General features: G+C 42.6%; 1 protein-coding gene across 1 annotated transcript; it reads left to right on the top strand.

Annotated features, from left to right (window-relative positions):
* The first annotated feature begins 4,980 nt into the window (after window positions 1-4,980).
* On the top strand, window positions 4,981-24,958 carry greb1 (growth regulating estrogen receptor binding 1). The gene is made up of 33 exons (XM_008288953.1): window positions 4,981-5,134; window positions 5,290-5,397; window positions 5,665-5,841; window positions 6,014-6,196; window positions 8,261-8,374; window positions 8,656-8,778; window positions 10,281-10,439; window positions 10,624-10,746; window positions 11,785-11,970; window positions 12,170-12,306; window positions 12,509-12,785; window positions 12,904-13,032; window positions 13,115-13,327; window positions 13,651-13,848; window positions 14,000-14,183; window positions 14,319-14,502; window positions 14,662-14,798; window positions 14,899-15,250; window positions 15,377-15,492; window positions 15,714-15,919; window positions 16,067-16,655; window positions 17,787-17,943; window positions 18,035-18,137; window positions 18,354-18,509; window positions 18,605-18,741; window positions 18,836-18,997; window positions 20,228-20,432; window positions 21,077-21,239; window positions 21,380-21,498; window positions 22,082-22,314; window positions 23,324-23,524; window positions 23,653-23,791; window positions 24,352-24,958. Exons 1-33 carry the CDS (start codon window positions 4,981-4,983, stop codon window positions 24,513-24,515), a joined length of 5,988 nt encoding a protein of 1,995 aa, XP_008287175.1. The 3' UTR covers window positions 24,516-24,958.
* Window positions 24,959-26,577: the final 1,619 nt, after the last annotated feature.

Below are 26,577 nucleotides of genomic sequence, written 5' to 3'. Positions count from 1 at the left end.
TCTAGAGGCTCTTATCTATTTATTTTTCTTGTATTTACATTGAGGCTGAGTTTTTCAACAACGTGCTACTAAAACATGAACCATTAACATGAACATCTGTAACAGTTTTTGTTCATCAGATGTGTCTGGACAGATAAAATGTTTCTGGAAATGTGATATTGGACATACATTACTCATAATATGTCCTGTAAAATAGTTTCATAGACATGCTGGTTTGATCCTGATCAATACAAGAGAGCCAGCACAGTAGTGTTTATACATATTAAACCAGTTTATGCATTGAAATTTGTTTGGGGACTTTTGTAAATACAGTTCTCTAAGAGGTTCTGCAATACCAATTCTATTGGCTCTGGAGTTTTAAAGCAGTTTACGTGTATATAAAGTTTGCTGCTGAAAACATTTGATGCTGACATGTGTGCATGAACGTATCACATCTCTAATGTCTGGCTTGATGCTTCATAAGTCAAACACTGTTTGATGTAAGTCATGATGACGGGGATGTTTTTGTTTTTTTTCTTGTGATCTGAGTTTAAGTTTGGAAGACACCCTGCAGCTGTTAAACTATACGGTGTTACAGCTCCAGCCAGATATTCATGCATGTAGACAACACAAGCCTCCCTGGAGTTATGCAAAATAGCAAGATAGAGAGAGCAGGAGAAACAAAAACTGCTCAAGGACGTACAGTGAGATAGCAAAGCAACAGGCAGAGCAGACTCTAGAAATGTAAGGAGCTGGAGCTTTGTGGTGTTTTTTTTTCAGCTGTTTCTCTACATTAACTCATATAGTGCACACATTGCAGACAGAGTGTCTTGCACAGTCTGCACTCATCTGACAGTGTTTTAATGCATTATTTTACACACGTCAAACTGACATGATAAAGACAGGAGGTGCATGTAGGCATGCACAAGAAGAAGAACGTTTGGAAGTGATTGTTTGGCGGATTTAATTGTTTGAAAACTCTGTGTTGTGGCCAGAATGAAAGGTGAGCAGAGTGGCCGGCCGGTGCAACGTGTGGATGTATAGTTGAATGGCTTGGTTGCACGACCAGTTGGCCGTTTGGCTGGCCGGCCATCGATCCAGTGTCTGTTGAGCAAACTGTGAATGAAAGCATTTGCTGTGGGTCACTGGCCAGCGATGAGCCCATCTGAGCGTCCACTTGTGTGTGTGCACAACTGACATCCCTTTGCATATGCGATTGGCTGTGGCTCAGTGCTCACAGAGCATCTGCAGAGCTGGAAGTTTTTCTTCTGTTCGAAAGAGATGCTGCACTGACCAGCTGACACTGCTCACACATTCCTTTGCCTTATTGCCTTATCTCCCGCTCACCAACACACAGGCGTGCACGACTAAGTGAGTGCACGACTAAGTGAATGCACGACGCGGATATGATCGATAATGTGCTTACAATCAAAGCACAAACTCTTCTTAAATTGTGTGTGTGTGTGTGGACCCCCGCATGTCAGGCCGAGCATAAAGAAAGAATAGCGGGGATGCTGCGTGTGTTTGTGCGTGGCTGGTATGTGAGCCTGGCTTACAGAGAAAGAGCCTGGGGTTCTTATCTGACCTCTCCCAGGACGACCTTTCACCCCTCCAAGACAAGCCTTTTGTGTCCACTGAGCGAGAGCCCATGGGAGAGCGTGTGTGGGTGCCTGTGTGTGTGTGTATGTGTGTGCGACCGTGCATGTTTGTGTGCATGTGTATTATAAGTATAGGCCACATCAAAGTCTTACTTAAACATTGTTATCTGGACTCACCTTTGTCCTCGCGGTCATGAGACATCCCTCAAACTAATACACCCATGCCCTCCAAAGCAGAGAGTTTACGTGTGCGTTTGCATATATAAGGAGGCACATTTAGGGGTGTGCAGGGCTTAAGTTTAACATTACTTTTTTTAAAGATTGCATACTAGCAAAATGTTCTCCTTACTTGCTTACAGATTTTCTAAACGGCGAAGATAGACGAGGTAATGATAGATGGCTCTCTTCTTTTGTTATTTAAATCCAGCAAGGTCCAACTTAACATTTTTTAATAGGCCTCAGAAATAAATGTCTAAATCCTTTCAAGTGTTAAAATACATCGTGTGGTAGTGTAGTCAGAGTTTAGAGATCCTAACTACAGGTTTGTATGTGTGAGGTTCTGCGTTTGAGGGTGGTGGTGGTGGTGGGACGGGGGTCCAAGGGGTCATAAAACACCACAATAGTGTCTCTCTCCCCAGGGTGAAAGAGAGGCAGAAAGAGAAGAAGAGGAGGAGGGGGAGATGAAAGGATCTCCCACTTCCACGTCAAGGAGAGAGGAAGGAGGGGGGAGATGGGAGGAGAAAAGATCAACAAAGCTTCCTTAAAAGTTTTACTTACGGCTTATGTCTGTCATCTCTTCTGCATGTCTTCCTTTGTGTCTTTTGGTTTTAGAAGCACTATCAGGTATGGAACGGGGATTTTTTAATCATAAATACAGGATCTGTAACTCAGCAAGAGTACATGTGCACCGACAGATTAAAGATGGAGATGAGCCTTTTGACTTAACAATACAAATCCCAGCACAAAGTTCCTTTGTGTGCTTTAAGGCCTTAGACTTTAAAAAGCACAGGGGCTGACGTTATAGTAACCGCATGCATTTAGCTGCATGTACCGTATCCCCTAACGATACATGCATCTCTTGGATGTTATACAAAAATGAAACAAATCAAACAAGGAAAAGCTTGTTTTAATTTGATTATACCGACAGTGCGTGGATATTTGATTACCAGCTTGTCAGAAGTGTAGGATTTTGGTTAGCTTTCCCTAAAAGGTGGAATACACCTCTCTGCTTTAATCTCCCCATTTCCCGCCCTGTCTCTTCGTTCTCGGATTGTAAAAACATCAGTCTGCTCTTTGGTAGAAGGTGTGATTACTTCCTCTCCGTGCCGACTGTGTTATGACAGGGCTTTTTGTCTTCCACCCTCTGTCTCTCTGCAAGGTGGTGCAAGGCATTAAAAGTCTGCGCCGCTTCTTTACAAAGCGCCGAGGAGGCAGAAGGTGGCTGCTGAGGTGTGTGTGAGAGAGAGCGAAGTCACAAGACGTGGCCCGTTAACATCCTCATTTGGAGCTTTATTTTGGAACGGACAGATGTTTAGAGAAAGCCTAACCAGTGTAGCTGCTGGCATCTGTGGCTGATGTTGGATTTTTTTTTTTTTTTTTTTGGCAAAGATCAAGGAAAAAGTAAGTTCTCTTAAGGTCGGAAAAGTAAATAAATTCCACAGCTATGCACAAGGTCATTTTTGCTCGTCAGGGAAAGTTAATGAGGGAAGTAGTCCGTCTATAATTTGATTCAAATGAAATAACATTTGAAATGTTGGGCTGTTTTGTTGAGAAATGTGGATTCTGGAAAATGTTGATCTGCTATAATGGCTTTCACTAGCAAGGACGGCAATTTTGCCCTACATCTCTCAGAATTAGATGTCATTATCTCTAATTGAAGAAGGTTTGTTTTTGTTTTTGCAGTAATGGTTTTATTATGTGTAGTTTTGTAGTTTTTAGTCACTGTATCCATCGACCCAAGGTACCTATACACTCAGGTGGTGTTAGACTGATTCTGTATCAACCCAGTCGTTAAAGATTACTATTAAATTCAACAGTAATCCCTTACAGTTGTTCATTGCACACAACCTAAATGAAAGGTCTGTTTTTTGTTGTTTTGAAGAGCAGATGTAACGATTTCCTCGGCTCTGTTGACTTTTGCTTAGATATTTCCTGCTAAAGGATGATGACCCAGGCAACAATTTCTTTGTTTTGAAATAAATGGGGCATATAAATGTTTTTGCTGGGATGTAAGTGCATTAGTCTGCATCTTTGGAGACAAAGCTGTGAGAGAGACCAAAAGAAAGCTCTGTTTTTTCTATGTGCATTTGTTTTTTATTGAACTGCTATATTGTTTGACTTAGCTCCTGATCTAAAATGCTATTGTAAGCCTTGTGTTTTTGAAAGCTGTAGTGTAGTGTATAGCACACATGGGTTTAAGTCTGTAATCTGACAGGCTAGTCTTTTCATTAAGCTTGACCCCCAGGTTGCTGACTGATTCTCATGCTACCAGGTTTGTCAGTCAGTCATGTGTAGCTTCTTGTACGTCTGTGTGTGTGTGTGTGCGTTTGGCAGCCAGCATATGGACCGTCAGAGGTTTAGGGAAGGGGGATTAAGTTGGTGTTCACAATCCAGCTTTGTTATTTCCCTCCTCACTGAGCCAGTTTGTTCACTGCACAGCAATTGGCTCTGATTGCAAGTCTCCATCTTTGAAAATGTTTTAATTGTTCTTACATTTAGTATAATTATTTCATGCAATTTTTTAATACCGTAAACATTTCTCATCGTCAGTATTTCATCCTAATGGTAGGATGAGAGGAGAAGAGGAGCGGGAAGGAAACCAGAGCAAGAGCGATGCACTTGGAGAGAAAGTAGAAAAACAGAGGGAGGGAGTAGCGTCTAGGTCAGGGTGTCCTGACTCTGTCAGTGCAGCTGATTTTATATTTTGCTGTCTGGACAGATGCCATCTTCCAGAAACCACTGTTTGTGTGGGCCTGTGTTTCTGAACTGGAATTTTTTTGTGTCTGTTCAGTGCATAAGCGTGGATGTGGCTTTGTGTGTGTGAGTTCGTGACTTGACATTATTAATTTGATCTTAACGTTAACAGGCTGAAGCATTTGAAAAACAGGAAACTTTGAATCCGTTCCATCTGTTGCCCCTTTTTTATCTAAAATACATTGTTGGTCATTTTATTTTGATAATAGAAAGCAGTCTATTTTTCTTGTTTCCTTCTAAAACTAACACCACTTTAATGCTAAATAGGACTAGATAATAGAAATGCTACTAAATCTGTATTTACAGTATCTGAAAGCAGAAAACTCTGAGTTAGGATCAGGGCCTAATGCAAACAAGAACAAACTACCATCAGCTTGCAAATGTCTTGTGAGTATCCAACACAAAGTTTCTTTGTTTTTGCAGGACACCAATGGGGAACTCTTATGCGGGCCAGCTGCGGACCACGCGCTTCGAGGAGGTCCTCCATAACTCCATTGAGGCATCGCTGAGGTCAAACACCGTCGTGCCTCGACCTGTTTTCTCACAGCTGTACCTCGAGACAGAGCAACCATTGGCACACGATGGTGAGTTGCATTGTAGCGGAAGAAGTGATGCAGGGTTCAGTAAAAGGATTTGACTGATTCTTCTATTTCATTTGTAAGCAAATCACCCAATAATGCTTTTTGTGACACTTTCCCGCCACCTTAAAATAGAATGGGTTTTTTTCTGTCTCCAACAGGCCGTACAGAAAATGATGATGAAGACGATGAGGATGGCTCAGAGTCTAACAGCCCTCCAGTACCCTACCAGATGAAGCCCCCACCTGAGGGATGTTGCACCACAGATGGTATGTACACATTCACATATACAAATGCCATATGTACCTGCTGTATGTCCTGGAGGTGCAGTTTTCCCAACAAAGTGGGTTGTACATGCTCCGGGAGTCAGTTTTGTGTGAAAGACTGTCAAGTGCTAATGCTCTTGAGGTCAGCTGTCTGCACTCTGCCTCTTATCACTCTTCTCATTTATGCTGTAATTAGGCAAGATTACTTTTTATTTTACTACTGAATGTTCTTGTGAAAATGTTCTTTTCCCTGTTTTGTCCTCCCCGCAGGCTTTTGTCAGGCGGGCAGGGACTTGCGTTTGTCCTCACTTGCCTCAGATCCCTTGGACGTGCCCCCTGGGTTCATGTTAGTTGGCGTAAAGTCTCCTGCCCTCCCTGAGAACCTGCTGGTGTGCGCTGTGGACCGCCGCTTTCTGCCAGACGAACGGGGACGCAATGCTCTGCTGGGTAAGGCAGAGGACTTACACGGGAAAATATCATGTTTGTTGTTTGCCGTTTGTTTACAAAGTCACAAATGACTGCCCTCAGTTTTGCTTGACAATACTTTTTAATGTTATCCAGTTAGTTACATGCATGTGGCTGTGCAATCAAACATTTTCTCCATGTGTGCTCCCTCCAGGCTTCTCTGGAAACTGTATGGGCTGTGGAGAGAAAGGCTTCCGCTATTTCACAGAGTTCTCCAACCACATTAACCTGAAGCTCAGCACCCAGCCCAAAAAACAGAAGCACTTGAAGTACCATCTGTACCGAAACAACCAGGGCATGCTGGTCAAAGGGGCTCCCATCTGCTGGAGGGGAAACGGTAAGACATCGTTACGTGTACTGTAAGGCACTTGACAGCTGGACGGATTTTTCTAATATTAATGTAGCACAAATACTGAATTCATAGAGTATAGGGACTTTTTGCTGTACTTTAAAGGCCACTGTGGTGCTGCTTTCAGAGTGACTATCAAAACAATATGCTCAGTTTGTCCACGATCAGATTCAGATTGTGTGTGCACATTGATTCACCACTGTGTTCATTTTAAATGAAACTGCCCAAAAACCCGCTCCTCCTCACAAATACATGGTGCTAGTCAAGTTTGACTGCCTAAAATACAACCCACAAAAGGCTCTGATGCAGATGTTTTGCTTTTTTTCAATGTATGCTTTATTACTACATTCTGTCATGCACAAATTAGCAGCAGTTCAATAGATTGTGTACAAGAAGCACACAGGAAGTGTTGTGTAAGTTTCTGTGTATTGTGTATTGTGTCACTTCACTTCACTCACATTAGAGACTACAAATGAAAAACAGTCTTCACATGACTACACTGATGATCTAATTCTGTGAAAGAAAAGGCCTTCAGATGTGCATACATGTCTGGAAGAGACAGGAGTTAATCCCACTCCACATCATTTGCATTATTGCCATAATTAGAATTGGAATAAAGCAGTACTTTAGGCCATGCATGGTTTACTCATGTTGATCTGAGCGCTATGAGTGTATGACCAGATGGACAGATAGCGAAGCCTTAAGGACAGGTGAAAGGTGAGACTGCAGTGTACACAGAGGCCACAGCCTGGAGGTAACCCAACAAAATGTAATGATGTGAAAGGACGTGAAAAGGCCTGTGTTGATGGACACGAACAATAGAGACGGTGTGTCTTTTGAAAAATTGTGTTTTCTTCCTGCTGGTTCCACCTTTTTTTCTTATTTTGTTAGTGCTTTAGTTTGGGCAGGAGAGAGGGAGGCTTAAGAAGAGAGATCAGAGCTTGGGCTATCTGTGGTTACAATATTACTTGTCAGATAATCTCTTAATCCTCTTTTTCAAAGCATGCAGAAGTGTTGATATTAAGGAGTCTGGAATATACAACATGCTCACTGATTAAGCCCTTTACCAGGAAAAAAGGTTTTGCCCAGGCAGCAGTCTGTGCTCTTCATTTACACAGAAGAAAGCCCAGAGCTGAAATGCATCAGTTTCATGTTGTCGCAACAGTAAACGTGTTACGTACTTATTGTGAGTGGTGACAACTTTGTGTACTATTTTGTGCTAATAATGTGACGTAAACTGAACCAGTGCAGGTGAGTCAAGGCTGTGGACAGTAGGATATCTTGTTTTGACTCATTTTTCACAAAAATATAAAACATACACTTTTCCCAGAGCATTGTTTGGTACAAGAGGTATAGATTGTGGGGTTGTGCAGATTGAAACAAAAATAGTGTCCATCAAACACATCCATCCATCATCCATTATCTATACACCACTTCATCCTCACGAGGGTCGCGAGGGGCTGGAGTCTATCTCAGCTGACTCAGGGTGAAGGCAGGGGACACCCTGGACAGGTCACCAATCTGTCACAGGGCTACACTTAGAGACAGACAACCAAGCACACTCACATTCACACCTACAGACAATTTAGAATCACCAGTTAACCTCAACATGTTTTTGGACCTTATGGGAGGAAGCTGGAGAACCCAGAGAGAACCCACGCTGCATGGGGAGAACATGCAAACTTGACGCAGAAAGATCTTCTAGCTGCAAGGCGACAGTGTGAACCACCGAGCCACGTAACGGCTCTAAACACATGCAGTTAGTTTTAAATTCCTTTCAGAAAAGTGTTTGACTTCCCTTATTTCTCCCCCTCTGCTGCAGGGCTTTCTGATTTACTGTAACACTCATGGGCTGAGTAGTAGCATTAATCTTGTCCCAGAGCCGATTTTAAGAAGCAGGCTTATCATGTCTCTGGACAACTTTACAAAATTTTCAGACCATGATGTTAAGTCCTACACACTACTGCACACACAAGTTCCCAAATAAGTAACTACAATAACATTGCTATGCGTTTCTGTTTTGATAGATATCAATTTTCTTGTGTGTTTTAGATGGCAGGATGAGGCCGATTGGTTCCAGTCTCTCTGAAGGCCACTTGACATCAGATGATCACCCGCCAAACTTGGCATCAACTCACCCATCACAGACCTCTGGCAGCTACACAGGTAACAAAACAAGCCAAGCTGATATTTAGGTTTGCACTGAAGATGGTTTGAGGTGCCATTTGTTTGTGTTGTCATGAGAGAAGAAGTAAATTAATAATTTCCAACAGACTACAGGTCTAGTTTGAACACAAGGCTGCGAAACGTCTTTGGTACTGCAAACGTTTGTTCCCAATCTGTATTTTACTTAAACAAGCTGTAATTGAAGGAGAGGGCATCGTGTTTTGTCTCAGAAATGTTGTAAATCGTTTTGTTTTTTTTCCTTGTGAATCTATAAATGGCAGGATCACATGTGGAGCCACAAATAGCTGACATCTCACACACGCTGGTCAATGGCAACCATGCTGTTCCCTCCATTGTCCAGCCACCTTCAAGTCAGTCCGGGCCTGGGAAACCCTCAGCTACAGGTACAGACTGTACTCACTGGTGACTTCAGCTCTTTATTCCAGTTTATATCCACAAGGATGTGAGTCTGTGTGACACTGTGACACATTATTTAACAGACTAACAGAGATTGTTGTGCTATGTTACTGTGTTTAAGATTATTTAAGAATGACAGTTGATCAGTAAAGAGGTTTGAGTTTGAGTACATGACATGTACACGGTTTTAGTTTTACTTCATGTTTATGTAGGATGTTAGGTTTCATGTTTTTATATGAGAAGGCACTTCACTCCACAAATGTGCCCGTTTACGTGTCGCAATTTCGTAAAAGGACCTGAAACAATGTGGGCAGTATTATTTCTGGTGAGGGAAAAGTGTCTGAGACAGCACTGTTTTCATTATTGCTTCTTATAGACAAGATAATATATATATCGTAAAGACAATCTCAAGTAAATTCACAAAACTGTTTGGTGAACAGCAACTTGCAAATATGTACCTGTGAAATATTCCAGTTCTAGTAAAAACAAAAATGTGGGTTTGGTTAAAGAGAATATCTGATTCATCACAATATAACTGCATGTAAACTGGTTCTTTAAAGTGTTTTCTAATATTGTAGTTCTTGTAATGTTGTGTTCTTCGATTTCTTGTTGTAACCCGATTTCTTACTGTTCCTGGGCTTCTTGTGTGCATGTAAACGCGGTCAGTTTGCGTCTGTTGTCATTAAGCCTCTTCCCTGGGTTTCTTCACACCTCTGAAAGGGAGAGCTCCTGCCACCAGCAGCCGAAACACTGTCTGTGTGAATGTGTGTGTTATAACACCCCTGCTATACAGGAGCCAGCCAGTCGCATTGTGTGTTGGGGGTAGTCCTTTGTTTTCCCTGCTTTCATTTGCCAACACTTGGGGCACTAAACTTCTCCCTCCCTCTTTTCTCTTCTGTCTGTCTTTCTCCCTCCCTCTCCCTCAGTCTGTCACCTCTATAAACCAGGGTTGTAAAATTCCCTCTCTGTCTCATCTTTTTTCCTGCTTTCTCTCTGAATGAAAAGCTTCCTTCCTGTCAATGTTGTTTTTTTCATGACCCTTTTAACAAGTGGACCTTTTATGTGTCTCCCTTATTACTGCATTTCAACAGTAACTTCAGAGAACAAGACAGGTTAATGCATGACTAAAATACAGCTCTTTTTCATTACTGTATCAACACAAGTCCATCCTGAAACATCATTTAGTGTCTGTTCTGCTGATTCGTCTGCTGTTATAATGAGAAAAGTGACTGTTGACAGGAAACTGTAACTAAAGCAAATCAAGTAATTAAAAAAAAAAGGCAATTTAACAAATGAAAACGGATGAACATCAATGCAAAAGTAGCAAATTCTGAGCAGCTTAAAGAAATTGTAAAATTGGAGAAAAAAGGTTATGTAACATTTTTTTGAAATTTTATTGATATACATTTTTACTAAATTGTAAAGATTTAACATTTTTAAGCTAATATGCTATGTGCCTTTTGCTTGTTTTCTTTTTTTAATCCTCCAGGGCCCCATGCGAATGCTGGTCCCCCTAAAAAGAGGCACAAGGGCTGGTCACCTGAATCATCCTCCAACAGTGTTCCAGAGAGCACTGTGAAGACTCCGCCATCTTCATCAGCTTTAACAACATCAGTGTCCTCTGTCATCACAAATGGAGGCAGATCAGGTACAAATGAGACACTAGACATAATAGTGAAGGAAATGATCACAGGAGATACAGAAAGATGTGGGTATGGTGACACACATCCATTTAAGTGTCAACAAGATATTTTTGTGCTGCTTAATGTGTGTCTGTGTGTGCTTTTTTAAATATAAGTGTATTTCTGTGCTCCTTTACTTGCTGTATCCAGAGACTGCCGTCCTGCAGACGTCATCGCTGGCATCCTCAACCCCACTTTCTCCCCCAGGGCTGCCTGTAACAGTGCCTGATCAGCTGCTACACATCTGCAGACTGCAACCTGTCATATTCAAAGGTTAGAAACACAGAGAGCTGCACTGTCACACCGACAGTACACGCACTTGTAGCCCACAGTTGCTGTTAAGTGTCACCAGATTATTTGTACCCGTGACACTCTAAATCATTATTGATCGTTTTTCACCCACATCTCAGTGCTGAACTTTCTCAAGCATGCGAGCAGATGAGTTTTTCAGTCACAACCCAACAGATGGTTGTTTTAGCTCGTGTCTCTTAGCAGGTTAGAGGTCAGCCAACACCCGAGGGTGTTTCTTAGCCTTTCTCAGCCTTTCTCAGCCAGTCCCCTGCCCTCTACCACTTTACCCCTTTGTGTCACCTGTCAACTCATCTTTCTGTTTCCTTTACTTCTTATTCTTCTGCCCTTCAAATTACCAACCAACCATCTTGCCATTTCCTGTGTTTTCCTCGTCCGGGTTTATGCATTCCATCCCATGTTATTCCCATCTCAACTATTGTCCCTGTCTCCTTTGGGAATAGGTTAAACTGAATTTTCCCACCAGCTGATCCTGTTCAACAACTGTTCTCTATTTTGGGTCAGTTTTAAGGATGAAAAAAACACAGTGTATCTGTAAACAGCAAAATAACTAAAATGTCATTATAGAATATCTCATTTCCTTTTCTTTCTTTTCTTTCTGTGTTGTTGTTACGATTATTTATTTATGTACTTTAAGAAAGCTACGTTTGACATTGGTGGCACTGCCGCTGACTATATCCATTTAAACTGTTTTTCCATTAGCTCCTAGTCAAACTCTCATGCTTTTTCCTTTTTCCTTTTCTTTTTTTTTCTTTTTATATTATAATGATTTAGTGGATGCTTTTGTCTAAACAAGCATACTTTTTTTCCCATCAACATACATTATTGAGAGCCATTTGGGTTTAGTATCTTGCCCAAGGACGCTGTACCATCAGCTGAAGGAACAGTCTTTTGCTCAGTGACCAAAGCTACCACCTGAACTAGAGTCAACCCCAACTCCATGTTATTCTGCTTGACTTCTATATGCTCATCCACTTTTGTGTGCACCTCTCATTTACACAGGTCATGGGCCTCTTCCTCAGCTGATTGGCAATGTGAATGAAGTGCTCGTCAGTTCTCTGCTCCAGAGTTGTTACCTGAGCTCACAAACGCTGCCCAGAGTCTACCAGCACTACGGGCCGTCACCCATTCAGCCGCTGTCCACTGAGATGCAGATTCTGCTGACCGTCTACTACCTGGTTCAGCTAGGTCAGTGTAAAAACCGACTTCCATAATCGTACCTGTAATCCGACGTAAGTGTTGTGTGAAAAAAAGCTCTAATGAATCTATATTTTCCTGTTGGTAAGCTAAAAACACATTCCATGAAACTGCTTTAATTTCTTTTAAATTAATAAATGTACAGTTTCATTCACCATACTGCCTGCATTGTTTTCTTTGTTTCACCAAGGCCCTGACCAAGTGCCCCTGATTGAGGACTTAGAGCAGATATTCATGAGGTCATGGAGGGAGTCCCACCTCAGCGAGATCAGACAGTACCAGCAGCCTCAAACACCAGGAACCCAAGGGAGGCACTTTGGCATTGAGGTCAGAAAAAACTCCAAATAAGTACTTGTATTAAAAAGTCACCCTATATAGCCACAGAGAGTATTTCTCTGTTTTTCTGTCATGAAGCTGATAAGTAAAGGGAGACATTAAATGATATCTTCTTTATGTATCCCTCTACAGAACAAACACTGATGAAAAGACAAAATATGATTGAGTAAGAAAATTTTCGCTCTGCCCCCAGACCCCCTCTACCTTGCCTGGGCTCCCCCAGCATCTCTCTTTACCTCCCCAGACCCAACAACCTCTGACCCCCAGTCAGCTTCCCTGGCTTGCCCAGCTGGCTGCGTCATCCTGCGGAGAGGGTGTTGTGGTTTTAGGGGAAGAAGTCGGATCTTTGGCTCAAGGCCTCCAGCAAACGTTCAGCAGGTTAATTGAAGGACGTCTTGAAAACACCAACTATGTGGTCGTCATTGTCACGTCACAAGGACAGGAGACACAGTCCTGTGTGGTAGTTACAGGTGGGAACTGTGGCTTTGTACCATACTGTATATGAGAATGTGAGGAAGTTGCCCTGGGAATTTAAATAAAGGAACAAAAGAGATTCTAATCCAGCATTTTTATGTGCCTGTGTTGCAGGTAAACATCAATGTCGTGCCTTGGCAGAGTCTATGTTTTCTCCCAGTGAGGGCCTAAAGGAAATCAACCACCAGCTCTCCGCTGGCGTTGCCCAGGAACTCATCCATTACTGCAATTCCCTCGGACAAGGTGAGTCTGCCTGTCTGACCGTATGGTAATGTGTGCTATAATCATAATTCATTAACACATGGTGTGTCTCTCTGTTTCTCAGATGGTGATATGGATTCCCTTCTGGACAGCGCCACTGTGGACAGCAACGAGCCATCTCCTTTATCCAGCAGCCAGGAGTCCGCTGAAGAGAGAAGTCTTAAAAGCACGCATAGCCCCAAAGACTCACACAGTCCGAAGGATTCACATGCACAGGGTTCAAAAGACTCACTCAGCCCTAAAGAACCAGCATCAAGTCCAAAAGACGCCTGCTCAGGTGAGACACACATGGGTTGAACTGTGTACAGTATATAGACCTATATGATTGTCAGTATGCCCTGACATTTGAAATAGAGCTTGGAAAAGATGATAATGTGCAGTTGTAATTTGTTATATTTTACAGTTTTGAGCCTCACATTTGTTGTATCACATACACTGAATTTAGAGTCGTAAATTGCACATATTCTGCCGTTTTTGCTGTTTGTATTATTTTATTTTATATTGTTAAATTTCCCCCAAAAATGAGCTGGGACCAGGACAACGACAATATGTTTTTAAAATCCTTGAGTATGAGATGAATTTGTGTTTGTATGTGTGTAGAATACTCTGTGGAATGGCGTGAGGTTCGGCCCATCCAGCTGGCCGTGGCGAGAAAGCTGCTGTCCCATGTTTGTGCTATAGCAGACTCCAGCACACAGAACCTGGACCTTGGCTCCTTTGACAGAGTCAGTTTCCTGATTCTGGTCCCGCCCTCCGAGGTTACATTTCAGCAGACTGTTCTCCATCTCTGGAGCTCCGGTTAGTCCTTTAGATCTTTTGTTAGCAACTGTATTCTTGAATTGCCCTTGTATTTAAAAAATAGAGACACAAGGAAGTGCTTGAATGCATATTTGCCAAACCATGATGTGCTTTGATGTCGCATTAGCTTCTCTGTCTTTGTGTTTCTCAGGTGTCCTTCAGGAGCTTGGGAGTTTAGACCAAGAGTGTGCATCTCAACGCGAGGCAGAACGTTATGTGGTCAAGATGGACCAAAGTGCTCAGGCACGAATTGACACCCTCATCCAGGAAGCACACGGCAACTCGTACACACTCTACATCCTGGTCCACGACCATGCACACTGGGATATTAGCAGGTATGTGTGAGATGGGAAAAGAAAAAAATTATTTTCATTGTTCCATCAGCAAACACAAGAGTACAACAAGAGCAAAGCAAAGCAGTAAAGTATGTTAACTTTACCTCTGTGGCTCTTTCTCCTTTTCTCACTCAGTGCATCCTACAGCAGCTCAGACAGCGGTTTGGGTCTAGTGGACCAACTGTTAAACTCCCGACAGGTCAGAGATTCCACAAACATCCTGATTCTCCACGTCACCTCGTTCCCCTTCGCTCTTCAGACACAGTGCACCCGCATCAGCCCCTACAACGAGATTCACTGGCCATCTGCATTCAGTAACGTAAGACTGAACTCTGTGTGTGATAGAAACTCTCTTTTTATTTTTTTTGTTTGATGCACAATACCGGCACATATCTGCAGACACAAATGACCGATTGTATGTTTGTACTGAAATCAGTTGAATCTTGCACGTTCCTGTAATGTGTGTTTGTGTGTGCAGGATGTGGATCTGTACCATGAGAGGACTCGCTACTTTGGAGTGTCGGAGCTTTTAGAGTCAACCCGTTCAGGGAGCAGCCTCCCTCTGATGCGTTACGATTCCTCCTTTGAAAGCATGGCATCCACTCTGGAAGAGAGGTAGCACATACACACATGCTTAATCTACATGAGCATCGTATGTTTATAAAGTTTTACCTGTAACTGAAGTTTTTATCATCTTGCTATTCCTTGTCTCCAGGTTTCCAAAACTGCACAGTGCTGTGATCCGGACTACAGTTTTGATCCAACACTACTGTGTAGCTCTGATGGCTGTATCTGGCAGAATCAGTGGTTCCCACTATCTCCACAAACACACCTCTGTAGAGACCATGGAAATCATACAATCTCTTCTTACTGCTGCCCAGCAGTGTCCCGCCCATCACGGTCACATGGTCCTGCTGCGGATTCCCTCTTCATCTCTGGCAGTTTGGGCCCACAGACGACTGTCAAGAGTCAGGAGGCAGCTGGGTCTGGAGGAGAGTTTTGAAATCATTCTGGGGAATCCCAACCAAGCTCTGAATATTGGACAGACCTTCACTGAACAGATCAAGGTGGGGTAGTAGTACATAATGTCATAGGTACAGGATAAATTAGTTAATGAATACATGAGCTCACAAGTGGAGAAATAGCAAGACTCCTACATTTTCTGTACTTATGTTTGCATGTATGTCCTGCAGATGTGGTTGAAGATCCAGGATGCTGAGTGGATTCCTCAAACCTACCTGGAGCTGGAGGCCCTTCCATGCATCCTGATCCTGTCAGGGGCAGAGCCACTGGGAGAGTCTCTTCCCAGGTGCACATGCTGACTCCTGATCACAAATTTAAAGATGGGATTTTTGGCCTAAAATATTTTTACCTTTGTTCTCAAACCTCCCTGCACGATAGTTTTACCATCAAGTATTGGTTTTCACTGCTAGATGAAAACCCCCAACCCTGTAGTTTCTGGCAGTAAAATGAAAGAAGCTGTAATAAATGTCATTTGGAATTTAAATGGTGAATTAATTCTACCCACAGGTCACTCAAATACTGTGATCTTCGAGTGATAAGCTGTTCCTACCTGCAGCGGACTACACTTGAACAGGAGCTGGGACTGGCTGCTTATCTAGTGAAGGCTGAGTCACGACCCCCACACAACCCCGGACCAGGAAGTGACCTGCTCGAAAGTGATGCAGAAAAACTCAGCAGCACTGACAACGAGGAGGAGGAAGGACAAGAAAACGGTGAGATAAGACCCACACATCTAGGCTATAATATATACTCAGGCAAAGAAATTTTATTTTTTATCATTTAAAAGCAGATTACAGCTCATATGATCAGTAATTTAAAAAAAAAAAACCTTTGTCACTTCTTCCACCTGTGATTTCTAGGAGACTCTCCCTTGTCGTCCAGCCAGCCGCCCCAGTCGTGCCCAGACAGTGGAGCTCCAGATCCCTTCCCTGCTCAAACTGCCACCTCACCAAATGTCAAGAAAGTGACAATCGACAGCATGCAGTCTCCTTTACAATCACAGACTCAACTTCAGCCCCAGCCATCATCTCAGTCTTTTCATTATCCTCAACCAGCAGGACACCACCAAACCCAACCTCAAGTTCAGAGTCATTCCCAAGCCCAGCCGACCTCCCAGACGCAGACTCAGATTCAGCCGTTATCCCAAACACATTCTCAACCTTACACACAAACGTCCCCCCAGCAGCAAATAGTCCAAAGTCAACCTCAACCGCCGCCTCCTGCTCAGTCTCGTCGCCAACACTCCAAATCCACATCCTCTGGCTCTTTGTCCCCGCAAGCCTCCTCTCCTCATCTGAGCTGTTCCTGGGCACGAGGAGTCAGTCGTCCTCCGTCGGTGCTTCTCCCTCGTGCCCTCCATGATATTATCACAGCAAGTGACGGCAGCGGGCTACCACGATGTACTTCATTCCTGCCGCACATGTCTGTGGCGTGGGCTAGCAGCTTCAGGTAGAGAAAAGATTTATTTTTTCACTCCAGTATTTATAATACATAGAATATAGTAGATTTAAAAGATGATTTACCAGCCACTGTTCCAACACTATGTGGAAAATATACCAGTGGTTCAGTTTCAGGTAGGAAAGGTAGGAATTTTTTTTTAGGATTGTTTTTGCGTTACCTGGCAGTAATGTTTGCATTGCTTCTAACTATGATGATACAAGTCTGTATCTCTGCATTTAGGAATTCACTGATAAATCTGGATCTGATTATAAGTGCAGTCTTTGCATGGCATAGCTGTCACTGTGTCTGTAGCCTTCACTGTGCTTTAGTTGTTATGATCTTGGCTGTGACACATTAGTTAATGGGTGTAACTTTGACTACTTGAAGTAAGAATTATGTGTGCGCAGTGACGGTTGTGCATGGCTGATGCACTGTGTTTAAACTACTGTAGGTCTGAGCTCCTGTGGTGTATTTGTTCCACATCTGTCAAACAAACACTGCAGGTTCAAACAGTAACAGCTGGGCATGTTCATAGCACCACAGAATGACCCACAGCAGCACAAGTCCAAACAATAAACATATTCAGTCACAGCTTCACCTGTCAAAGCCAGGCAAAGCAGCTGCTCTGTGCTCACAGCCAGCAGCTGGATACTGTCAGAGATCAGCCTTTTAAACTGAGTAATGAGCACTGAGTGCATCACATAAAGTGTCTCATAATCTCACCTTCCATTGTAGCTATAAAGTGTTTCTCTGGCATTGCTTAGTAATTAGACTGGACTAGCACCAGTTGTCCATGTGGATCAGATGGAACAAGTGCAGCATAGAATTTTCTCTGTGGGTCTGAGGAAAGTTCAGACGTTACGAGGGAATACAAGAGTACTGCAAGATAACACGAAACTTGACAAATATAATGCGAAAAAAATCCCCCCAAAAATTCCTATCATGACCTTCCAGGAGGCTCCGTAGTAAAGGTTTGAACAGAAAAACTATCAGAATCTAACTCAGATGTTTTATGCGTGAGGAGTCTTAGCTGAATTTTGATTCTGTTTTGTGAGTACAAAACCTTATGTAAATGTGTCTGAGGAAGTTAAAAATCTGAGTAAGATAAATGTAATCATGAACCACGTCTCCTTTCTGCAGGCCTCTGCTGAGTAAAATGATGACATGTACAGAGCAGTCCCTCTATTATCGTCAGTGGACGGTCCCACGCTCCTACCACATGGACACCAGTAATCGCACTGAAGGACGAAATGACAACTTTCATCCTCGTAGGTTGCTGCTCAGTGGACCCCCGCAGGTATTTCCTGTCTGTCTGTCTTTCTCTTATACAAGCTCATCTTTTACTGTTACTTACATTATTTTGCCTTTTTGTTATTTTCCACAACCAGGTGGGTAAAACGGGAGCGTATCTACACTTCCTGGGTATTCTGTCTCGGATGCTGATCAGGCTGATGGAGGTGGATATCTACGATGAAGAAGACATCAACTTCAGTCAGTATATTTGTAGTAGAATCCACCAATCCAATCCAATTATGGAAACTGGAGTTTATATAACACTTCTGTTTGTTTTCTTTATTTTCGACTTTTTACCCAACCTTTATCAAATTTTCAACATGGCAGTTATTGCTGCTGTCTCGACCATGTGATTGTTCATAGTGCTGTAAGCTAATGTGTGATGCATACCTTTTTATTGTATTGTGTGTTCAGTTGCCCAGACAGAGGGGGTGCAGTACCACCCACCCAATGCTCCCTGGCCCAGCCCAGACATTGTGAAGACAATTCCCTTTGACTACAACATCCATGACCCTAAATATGACGACATCAGCAGTGTGTATTGCCCCGGATATAAACCCAGTGCTGAGGGTGAGCACAGTCAGAAAAGTTCTGATCTTTCCTTTGAAATTACCTGTGTGTTCTGCTGTAGTCCTAATCAATCTTTCCTCCGTTGTCTTCTCAAGGAAACCCTGTGCGCCAGGAGGACGTGTACCTCCGTAGACGGACATCTAGGATTAAGCTGTCTAAATATGCAGCCTACAACACCTATCACCACTGTGAACAGTGTCATCAGTACTTGGGTTTCAACCCCAGATACCAGGTCAGCACCGTACATGCAAACACACTGTGTAAGAAATGACGCTCAAACTGCTTTGGGAGTGTAAATGTGACCGTCGTCTCTGATCACAACTTAGATGTATGAGTCAACGCTCCATGCCTTCACATTCACCCATCTGCTGCTCGGGGAGGAGATCCAGCTCTACTTCATCATTCCAAAGTCCAAAGAGCACTACTTCAGCTTCAGCCAACCAGGAGGCCAACTGGAGAGCATGCGCCTGCCTCTCACGTCTGATTGGGTATGTCCTCCTCACTAAATCATGAACAACTAAGTTTCAACTATTAGCGTTTCCATGTTCTCTGTGACATTTTTCCAGAGTGACTAAGCTGCTGGACAAGCTCACATTTTCCAATATCAACCCGCCAACAATTACCAAGGATATCAGTAGCTCATGACGATCAGAGTCTCGCCACCCTCAAAGTAAATGATTTCTGTGCCTATTTATCTTGTGTCATTGAGAATAAGTGTAAGAAATCAGAATTAAGTCTGCATTATGTGTGTCTCGGTTTTAGGTTCACCCCCTCCAGCGAAAATCAAGTCTGTGTATCTTGTTAACGTGTCTGTATGGTGATTTTTGTATGCTTCTAGACAAATAAACAGTCAATGCCAAACTGCAGCGTACTGGGTACAGTCTGTAAAAACACAGCTTTAGCTCTTTGGGGGTTTCATACAAAGCAACCCTTGGAACCGATCCCATCAACTTACAGGTATTATAGCTCGTCAACGTGTAGCGTAGAGTTAACTGTGAGAAATGTAGGCATATTCTAGATGAAGCAGTTGTGTAGAGGAGTTACATCTAACCCATCTGAAGGTAGAACAGGATTATTTTCATTAAATAAACTTGATTTGACACAGAGGTTAGTTTTAGTGATTTAATCAGTGACGGCAAAGGGAATTTGAAACCTTTCTTGCTATTTTGCATCCGCTTCACTGCTGCAGTTAGCCAAGATGATCGATCAATCATTGGGCTTAAATTCATTGCAGCCCAGAAGGCAGTACTAATTAAATCATGGATATCAGTTATTATTGTGTTTCTGCTGAGCTTTTGTATAAACTGTATTGTGTCAACCTTAAAGTGATGATTTGCTGTGCTGGGCATACTGCAGTACCATGGTTGCTCCACTAGGTGGCATAATTGGTCAAACTATGGTTCAAACTGCACTGACAGCCCAGCAGTTCTTATTTACTTTCAGAAGAAATATACACACAGAACATTCCTGTTTGAGAAGATAATATTTGTGTTGAATTAGTATAATACCAGAACATTTTGGCTCCCATCAGCCAGGCATTCTCTGGCTATCATATTGTCTTTCTTTGGCAGGCGCTTCCTAAATCATGGGTCCTTATTAAGCCTCTGGGCTGTCCTGCTTTGGAAACTGCATGAAACACCTAAATGTGTATCAGTATTTTATATCACTTACACGAAGAAGATAAGCTTTTATTCATTGTTTTTCTTCCACTTTCACAGAACCCAGACTGCATCAAGAGTCCAATCTTCACCCCAACCACAGGTCGCCACGAGCACGGCCTGTTTAACCTTTATCATGCTATGGATGGAGCCTCACATCTCCACATCCTGGTGGTCAAAGAGTATGAGATGGCCGTCTACAAAAAGTACTGGCCCAACCACATCATGCTGGTCCTGCCCACTGTCTTCAATGGAGCTGGAATAGGTCTGTTACTGCTGCTGTTAATAAGTATGTAGGCCTTTTTAAATTCATGACATTTTTATTACAGGCTTAAACTGGCATACAGTCATCCTTAAATGTATTCATACCCTCCCATTAAAGAAGGAAAAAAACAGCCGTCACTGAAATGAGTTGAGATTGACAAAAGTAATAATACGTTTTTAAAAAAAAAATGAAAATCATTATATTGCTTTTGAATTGTGGTTCAACAGAAACATCTGGGGGGAAAAAACAAGCATGATGGGACCCGTAAACTAATATTTTGTTGAACAACCCTTTGAGCCAATCACTGCCATCAAGTGTTTTCTGTAACTCTCAGTCAGACTTCTGCACCTGTTGACATATATTTGGATTTTGGCCCACTGCTCATCAGCAAAGTGCTCTAATTTTTTTTTTTTTTTTTATTCTTTTCAACCACAATTCAAAAGCAGTGCCTTATTTCACTAAATTATAATTTAGCAAATTTTTATTTATTATTACTTTTTTCAGTTTCTAGCTATTTGAGTGACTACTGAGAATTTTACCTTTTCTTTAATAGAAGGGTCTGAATACATTTGAGGACAACTGTATTAATAATAACTGTTCTTCTTCATAGTCTCATTAATAACCAACTCCTTATGCTTATGCAGGTGCTGCTCACTTCCTGATTAAGGAGCTTTCGTATCACAACTTGGAGCTGGAACGCAGTCGGCGTGTGGAGGGAGGAGGTCCAGCGGGCGACGTCTGGCCCTTCATCATCCTGGCTGATGACTCGTGTGTTATGTGGAACGCAGTGGACCTCGACTCGCGCAGGTAAATACTGACGCATTATTTACAGTAAATCAGTTTATGTTTATGTGTAAAGGACAAAAGTTCTTGTATGAGAAGCAAGAATGTGGTATGTAATCACTTTGGGAGCTAAGTGCAAATCTTTCATTTTTTACTGTCGTTAGTGGTCCAGTGGAGCACGCCGTGTCGCTGAAACAGGTCTTACAGCACATGGAGGCCTGTCCAGACCTAGCTCACTATGGCGTTTGTGGCATCAGGAAGTGGAGCAGCCGTGGTCCTCCAGGTGAGTGGAAGGCAAAGCAACAGTTCTGCAGAATAGCTTTCTTTCTTTGTGAATAAAATATAGATAAAAGCATATTTTGACCCCAGGGCAGAATATCAGCAACATCTTACAGAACAACAAACTAGAGCCTCAAAAACAGAAAACAATACTGACTGTAATCACATGCACAGTCTTAATAAACAAATACCGTCTCTTGAGCTTCACTAACTTTTAGACTACACAGAATACTACCAAACATTTAGCTGTTACAGTGATGAATAGTTCTGACTTTAAAAGCTTTGGGCACTTTGTACTTGATGCCTCAGATCTCAGCTTGTTATGTCTTCATGGACTTGTTTACCTTTTAGATTTTACAGATATTTTTGATATGCAGGTATGTCTCTTTATCTTTCATCAGAAACTGTACTGTCAGACAGGATTTACAGAGAGTATTTGACTGTAAATATTTTCTGTTTTGATACTCAATTACACCAGATGAGATTGCATAAATGTATAATTTTGTGTAATAAAGTGTGATGTAAAGAAACTTCTTTGTCTGATGCATAAAATCGTTCTGCCTTTGTTTTTTCTTTTCCTGAACCAGGTAATAAACAGCGAGAGCCCTTCTCCAGAGGTCACCTTCATGACTTCCTTCTCCTCAATGTCGACCGGAGCCAGAACGTCCAGTACGACCAGAACCGCTTCACCTGCCACGACGTGGACTTCACCCTGAGGCTGCACAGTGCCGGGCTGCTCGTCTGCAGATTCAACAGCTTCAGTGTCATGAAGAAGCAGATCGCCATCGGAGGATACAGAACATTCATTATCAAGACCAAGGTAGATGCTAAAGAAGTATGAGAATGACACATTAGTCACATTAAAAGCACATTTTAGGAATGCTTCATGTTCATTAGTACTTAATAGTCAGTTGCATATCATAAAACACAACCTCAGCAGCAACACAGGGCCAAATCCATCCATCCATTATCTATACACCGCTTAATCCTCATTAGGGTTGTTGGGGGGCTGGAGTCTATCCCAGCTGACTTAGGGTGAAGGCAGGAGACACCCTGGACAGGTCACCAGTCTGTCACAGGGCACAGAGACAAACAACCAAGCACACTCACATTCACACCTACGTACAATTTAGAATCACCAATTAACCTCAACATGTTTTTGAACCTTGTGGGAGGAAGCTGGAGAACCCAGAGAGAACCCACTATGCACGAGGAGAACATGCAACCCCATGCAGAAAGATCCCGGTGCCCCCACCAACTGTGCCACCTTGCAGAACACAGGGCCAAATGATTGTGTAAATTTAGATAAAACACAATGCAGTGAAAATGTTTTTCAAGCATTTCACTGCTGTGCAGACCTTCTGTCTCCCCTTGTGGCGGTGAGAGTAATTACACAAACACTGTTGACACGTGCTTAAGATACATGCCTTGCTGTCAGTTCCTTTCTTCTTTAGACTGTAATCCATCCTCTGAAAGTTGAATTTTCTTATTTCTTGGCACATTAGAAACTTTTCCTGGATGCTTCTAGATTTTTCTCCTACTTGCTGTAGATCTCTCTGTCATGAATTGTGAATCAACAGATTTTTGTTATGGGATAGATAACGACAGATGTTTTATTGTAGTTACTATAAGTTTTCAAAACTACAAGCACATTAAAAAAGTATAGATTTGGGCCAGAAAGTGGGAAGCGTGACTGCTGTATTGCTCTTTTAATCTTGAGTGGTTTATTAAATATTGTGTTAAATGACAAAATAAGGAAAAACCTGTGACTGACATGAGCACCCATTAATGCATAGGACCATGTAACTAATCCTAAAAATGTTCTCCAGATGACAGATGTTCCAACATCAGTGGGGCCCTCACAATACATCTGTGCCCCAGACAGCAAGCACCTTTTCTTGGCTACACCGGCACAGCTCCTCCTGGAGAAATACCTCCAGCACACCAGCCAGAAGCTGTTTCCACTCAGCACCAAGAACTACACACACCCTGTGCTGTCTGTGGACTGTTATCTCAACCTGGGACCTGAGGTACACACACAGGAAGCTGAATTGTCACATGGTTTCATTAAAACAAAAGAGATGGACACAGACTTACAGCCTCTTTGTTTGTGGTAAACATGCAGCGTATAAAGTCCCACTCTTCTTGCCTTCTGCAGGTGACGGTGTGTTTTGTGAGTTCCAGACCTCACTCCATCAACATCAGCACCGCAGGGCTGCTGTTCAGTGGACTTCTCCTCTGTTTTGCCGATGCCTTTGTGACTCCTGCGTTCCTGAAGAAGTTCAGCTTTCTTAAAGGTACAACAATAAAAACGTCACTCATACGAAATAATCGGATTAAGAAGATGTTAAAGAGCTGCACTGAGCAGACTTTACATGAGAGTTAAGGTACTCTGGATATCTGAAAGTCCTACATTTAGCATTTTAGTAACAAAAATAATTGAATACATGACTGTGCTGTGGCTGACTGACCAATGGCACTAGCGTCTAACTAGTCCAATGCCCCTCTGTTTGTCTACTGTCCTACAAATATAGTTTTAAAAAAACGGTTCCAGACTCACTGTGGCTAAGTAGCATAAGTACTGATAGATAAAGCCTAGAGGTTGGCCTCTCACACGATTTGACAGGAAGGTCCTTTAATTGTTTTGTGGCACTAATGAACATTTTATGAAGTAGCACAAAACAAACAACAGAACACTAGCTTTAAAAACAATCAGACAGAGGTTTTCAGTGCCCCTCACTTTTAGATATTGTATAGCTTTACAGGGAACGGAACAAAAAAGAATCAAGACCAATCTCCTCTGTGACAGGAAGGTTTGATTTCCACGTCATAGTTACAGTGTCTATCCCTCCTGTAGGAGCAACTCTGTGTGTTATCAGTGCAGATCGTAGCTCGCTGAGGCAGACGGTCGGCAGGCTGGAGCTGGAGGAGGAGTGGAGGTTCAGGCTCAGCGACGAATTCCAGACCGCCAACGCCAAAGAGGACCGACCGCTCTTCTTCCTGACCGGAAAACATATTTGACTGAAACAGGAATACGCTATGGACTGCAAAGAGTCGCAGCCAGGACTGAAATCACTTGCCAAAGAGAAGAAACGCACTACCGTGTGTGTTTTTGTTTTTGTTTTTGTTTTTGTAGCATGACAGTTCGCACTAACACGTGCTGCGAACGGACATTGCAGGCTATAAAAGGACACACTATCCATGTTACCAAAACCTACGAGACCTTCTGGAAGAGTGGAAGGAATATGAAACACTGTTTATTACCCATCACTGCACACACATGCTCGAATAGGATTTAGAGGTGAGATCCAATGAGAAAGTTTTTCAGCGAACATGAAATCCTGCTCCACAAAACCCCTGAATGTTCATGAAAGGCTAATAACGAGAAATTCCAGATAATAAATAGCCATCATCTGATTGTATAGTTGTATTTGAATAAAAGCAGATGTAAGCAAAAAAAAAAAAAAAAAGATTAATTCAATATGTTTTTTACCATTTAAAGACATTCTCTACAGGTGCTACTTTTCAGTTACTCAATACGCGTTTGCAGGTTTATTTCTTATTGCAGTATCAGTGTTCGGACTTCTTTGCAGGTGCACACAAGACAAGGGGCTTTGAAAAAGGGGAGACACAATCATTTATGTGGAATGATGCTGGTTTTTGGCAACATTTTCACATTATTATAGGATGATTTTTGTAGAGGCTTGTTTTGCATGTATGTTTTTACGTCTAAAATATTTTGAATTATATTTTGTCAAATTTACATTATGTATAAAAAGTACTTATTTTTAGTGTGTACAAGAAAATAATTGCAGCTGTTTGGATGTGGAACATTTTTTTAATGTGTTGTGCTCCTGTACAAAGATTTTATTTGTACCTGTCGGAGGAAGATGAAACCACTTTGTACTGGCAGCGTTTTACAATGTACAGTTTTGTATGCCTATAATTGTATAAATGTACAGACAATTTAAAATTACTCATGTGTGAGTGTTTGAATGTGAAGCTGAAGAATCATCCATCCATCCATTATCTTTACACCGCTTAATCCTCACTAGGGTCATGGGGGGCTGGAGTCTATCCCAGCTGACAGGGTGAAGGCAGGAGACACCCTGGACAGGTCACCAGTCCATCGCAGGGCCACACTTAGAGACAGACAACCAAGAACACTCACATTCACACCTACAGACAATTTAGAATCTCCAATTAACCTCAACATGATTTTGGACTGTGTGGGAGGAAGCCGGAGAACCCGGAGAGAACCCACGCTGCACGGGGAGAACATGCAAACTCCACAGAAAGATTCCAGTGCCCCCACCAGGACGCGAACCGGAGACCTTCTTGCTGCGAGGCAACAGTGCTACCAACTGCGCCAGCTGAAGAATCAAAGAGGCTGAAAAAGTGTATTGTCTCTATGAGGCAGACCTGAGCTTTGTAGCATCTGGGTGATCAGGAAGGGTTTGATACTGTAAAGTGGATACTGATCCTTCAACGTCCAGCTCTCAGCTAGCGAGCAGAGTATCACAAGGACAGGGAGTCAAGTGGGGAAACTTGATCTTTCGATGACAGGCCACACTACTGCCCTCGCTCGCTCCTTCTATCCTCACATGGACGTACTGTGGCGTCCGAGTGTGCATGTGAAACTCAAGGGGACTTCAGGACTTGTTTAATGGTACCTTCTGGCAGACTAACTGCTTCACACACAATAAAACACAAACACATAAATATAAGCACACATAGTGGGAAGGGAACGCTAGTGTTCAAGCAACAGATCTGCATCCGAAGCAGCAGGATGAGATCAGCACCTCTGAACCCTCTCAGATTTCCTCCAAGTACTCCTTTCCCAGAACACACTTGTTGGTAAATTTAGTCTAAAACACTCTCTGCGTATCATACTAGCTGTTCACTCAAAACAACCCCAGAGATTTAAGAGTACCAACTCACCCAGAACCACCTAGAAGAGCTTTCCTACTACCTTGAGGAGATTTAATCAGACAGCAAAGACACAGCAGACGTTATAGAAAGCTGACTAGGACATCGTCAACAACCAGCAGACGGCTTTTTGACACATCGAACCTCTCACGGG

The sequence above is a fragment of the Stegastes partitus genome, unplaced genomic scaffold (genome assembly GCF_000690725.1).
Source record: "Stegastes partitus isolate 25-593 unplaced genomic scaffold, Stegastes_partitus-1.0.2 Scaffold584, whole genome shotgun sequence".
Lineage (NCBI taxonomy): Eukaryota > Metazoa > Chordata > Actinopteri > Pomacentridae > Stegastes > Stegastes partitus.
Note: the sequence above shows the minus strand (reverse complement) of the source record. Positions and strands in the feature narration are given on the sequence as shown.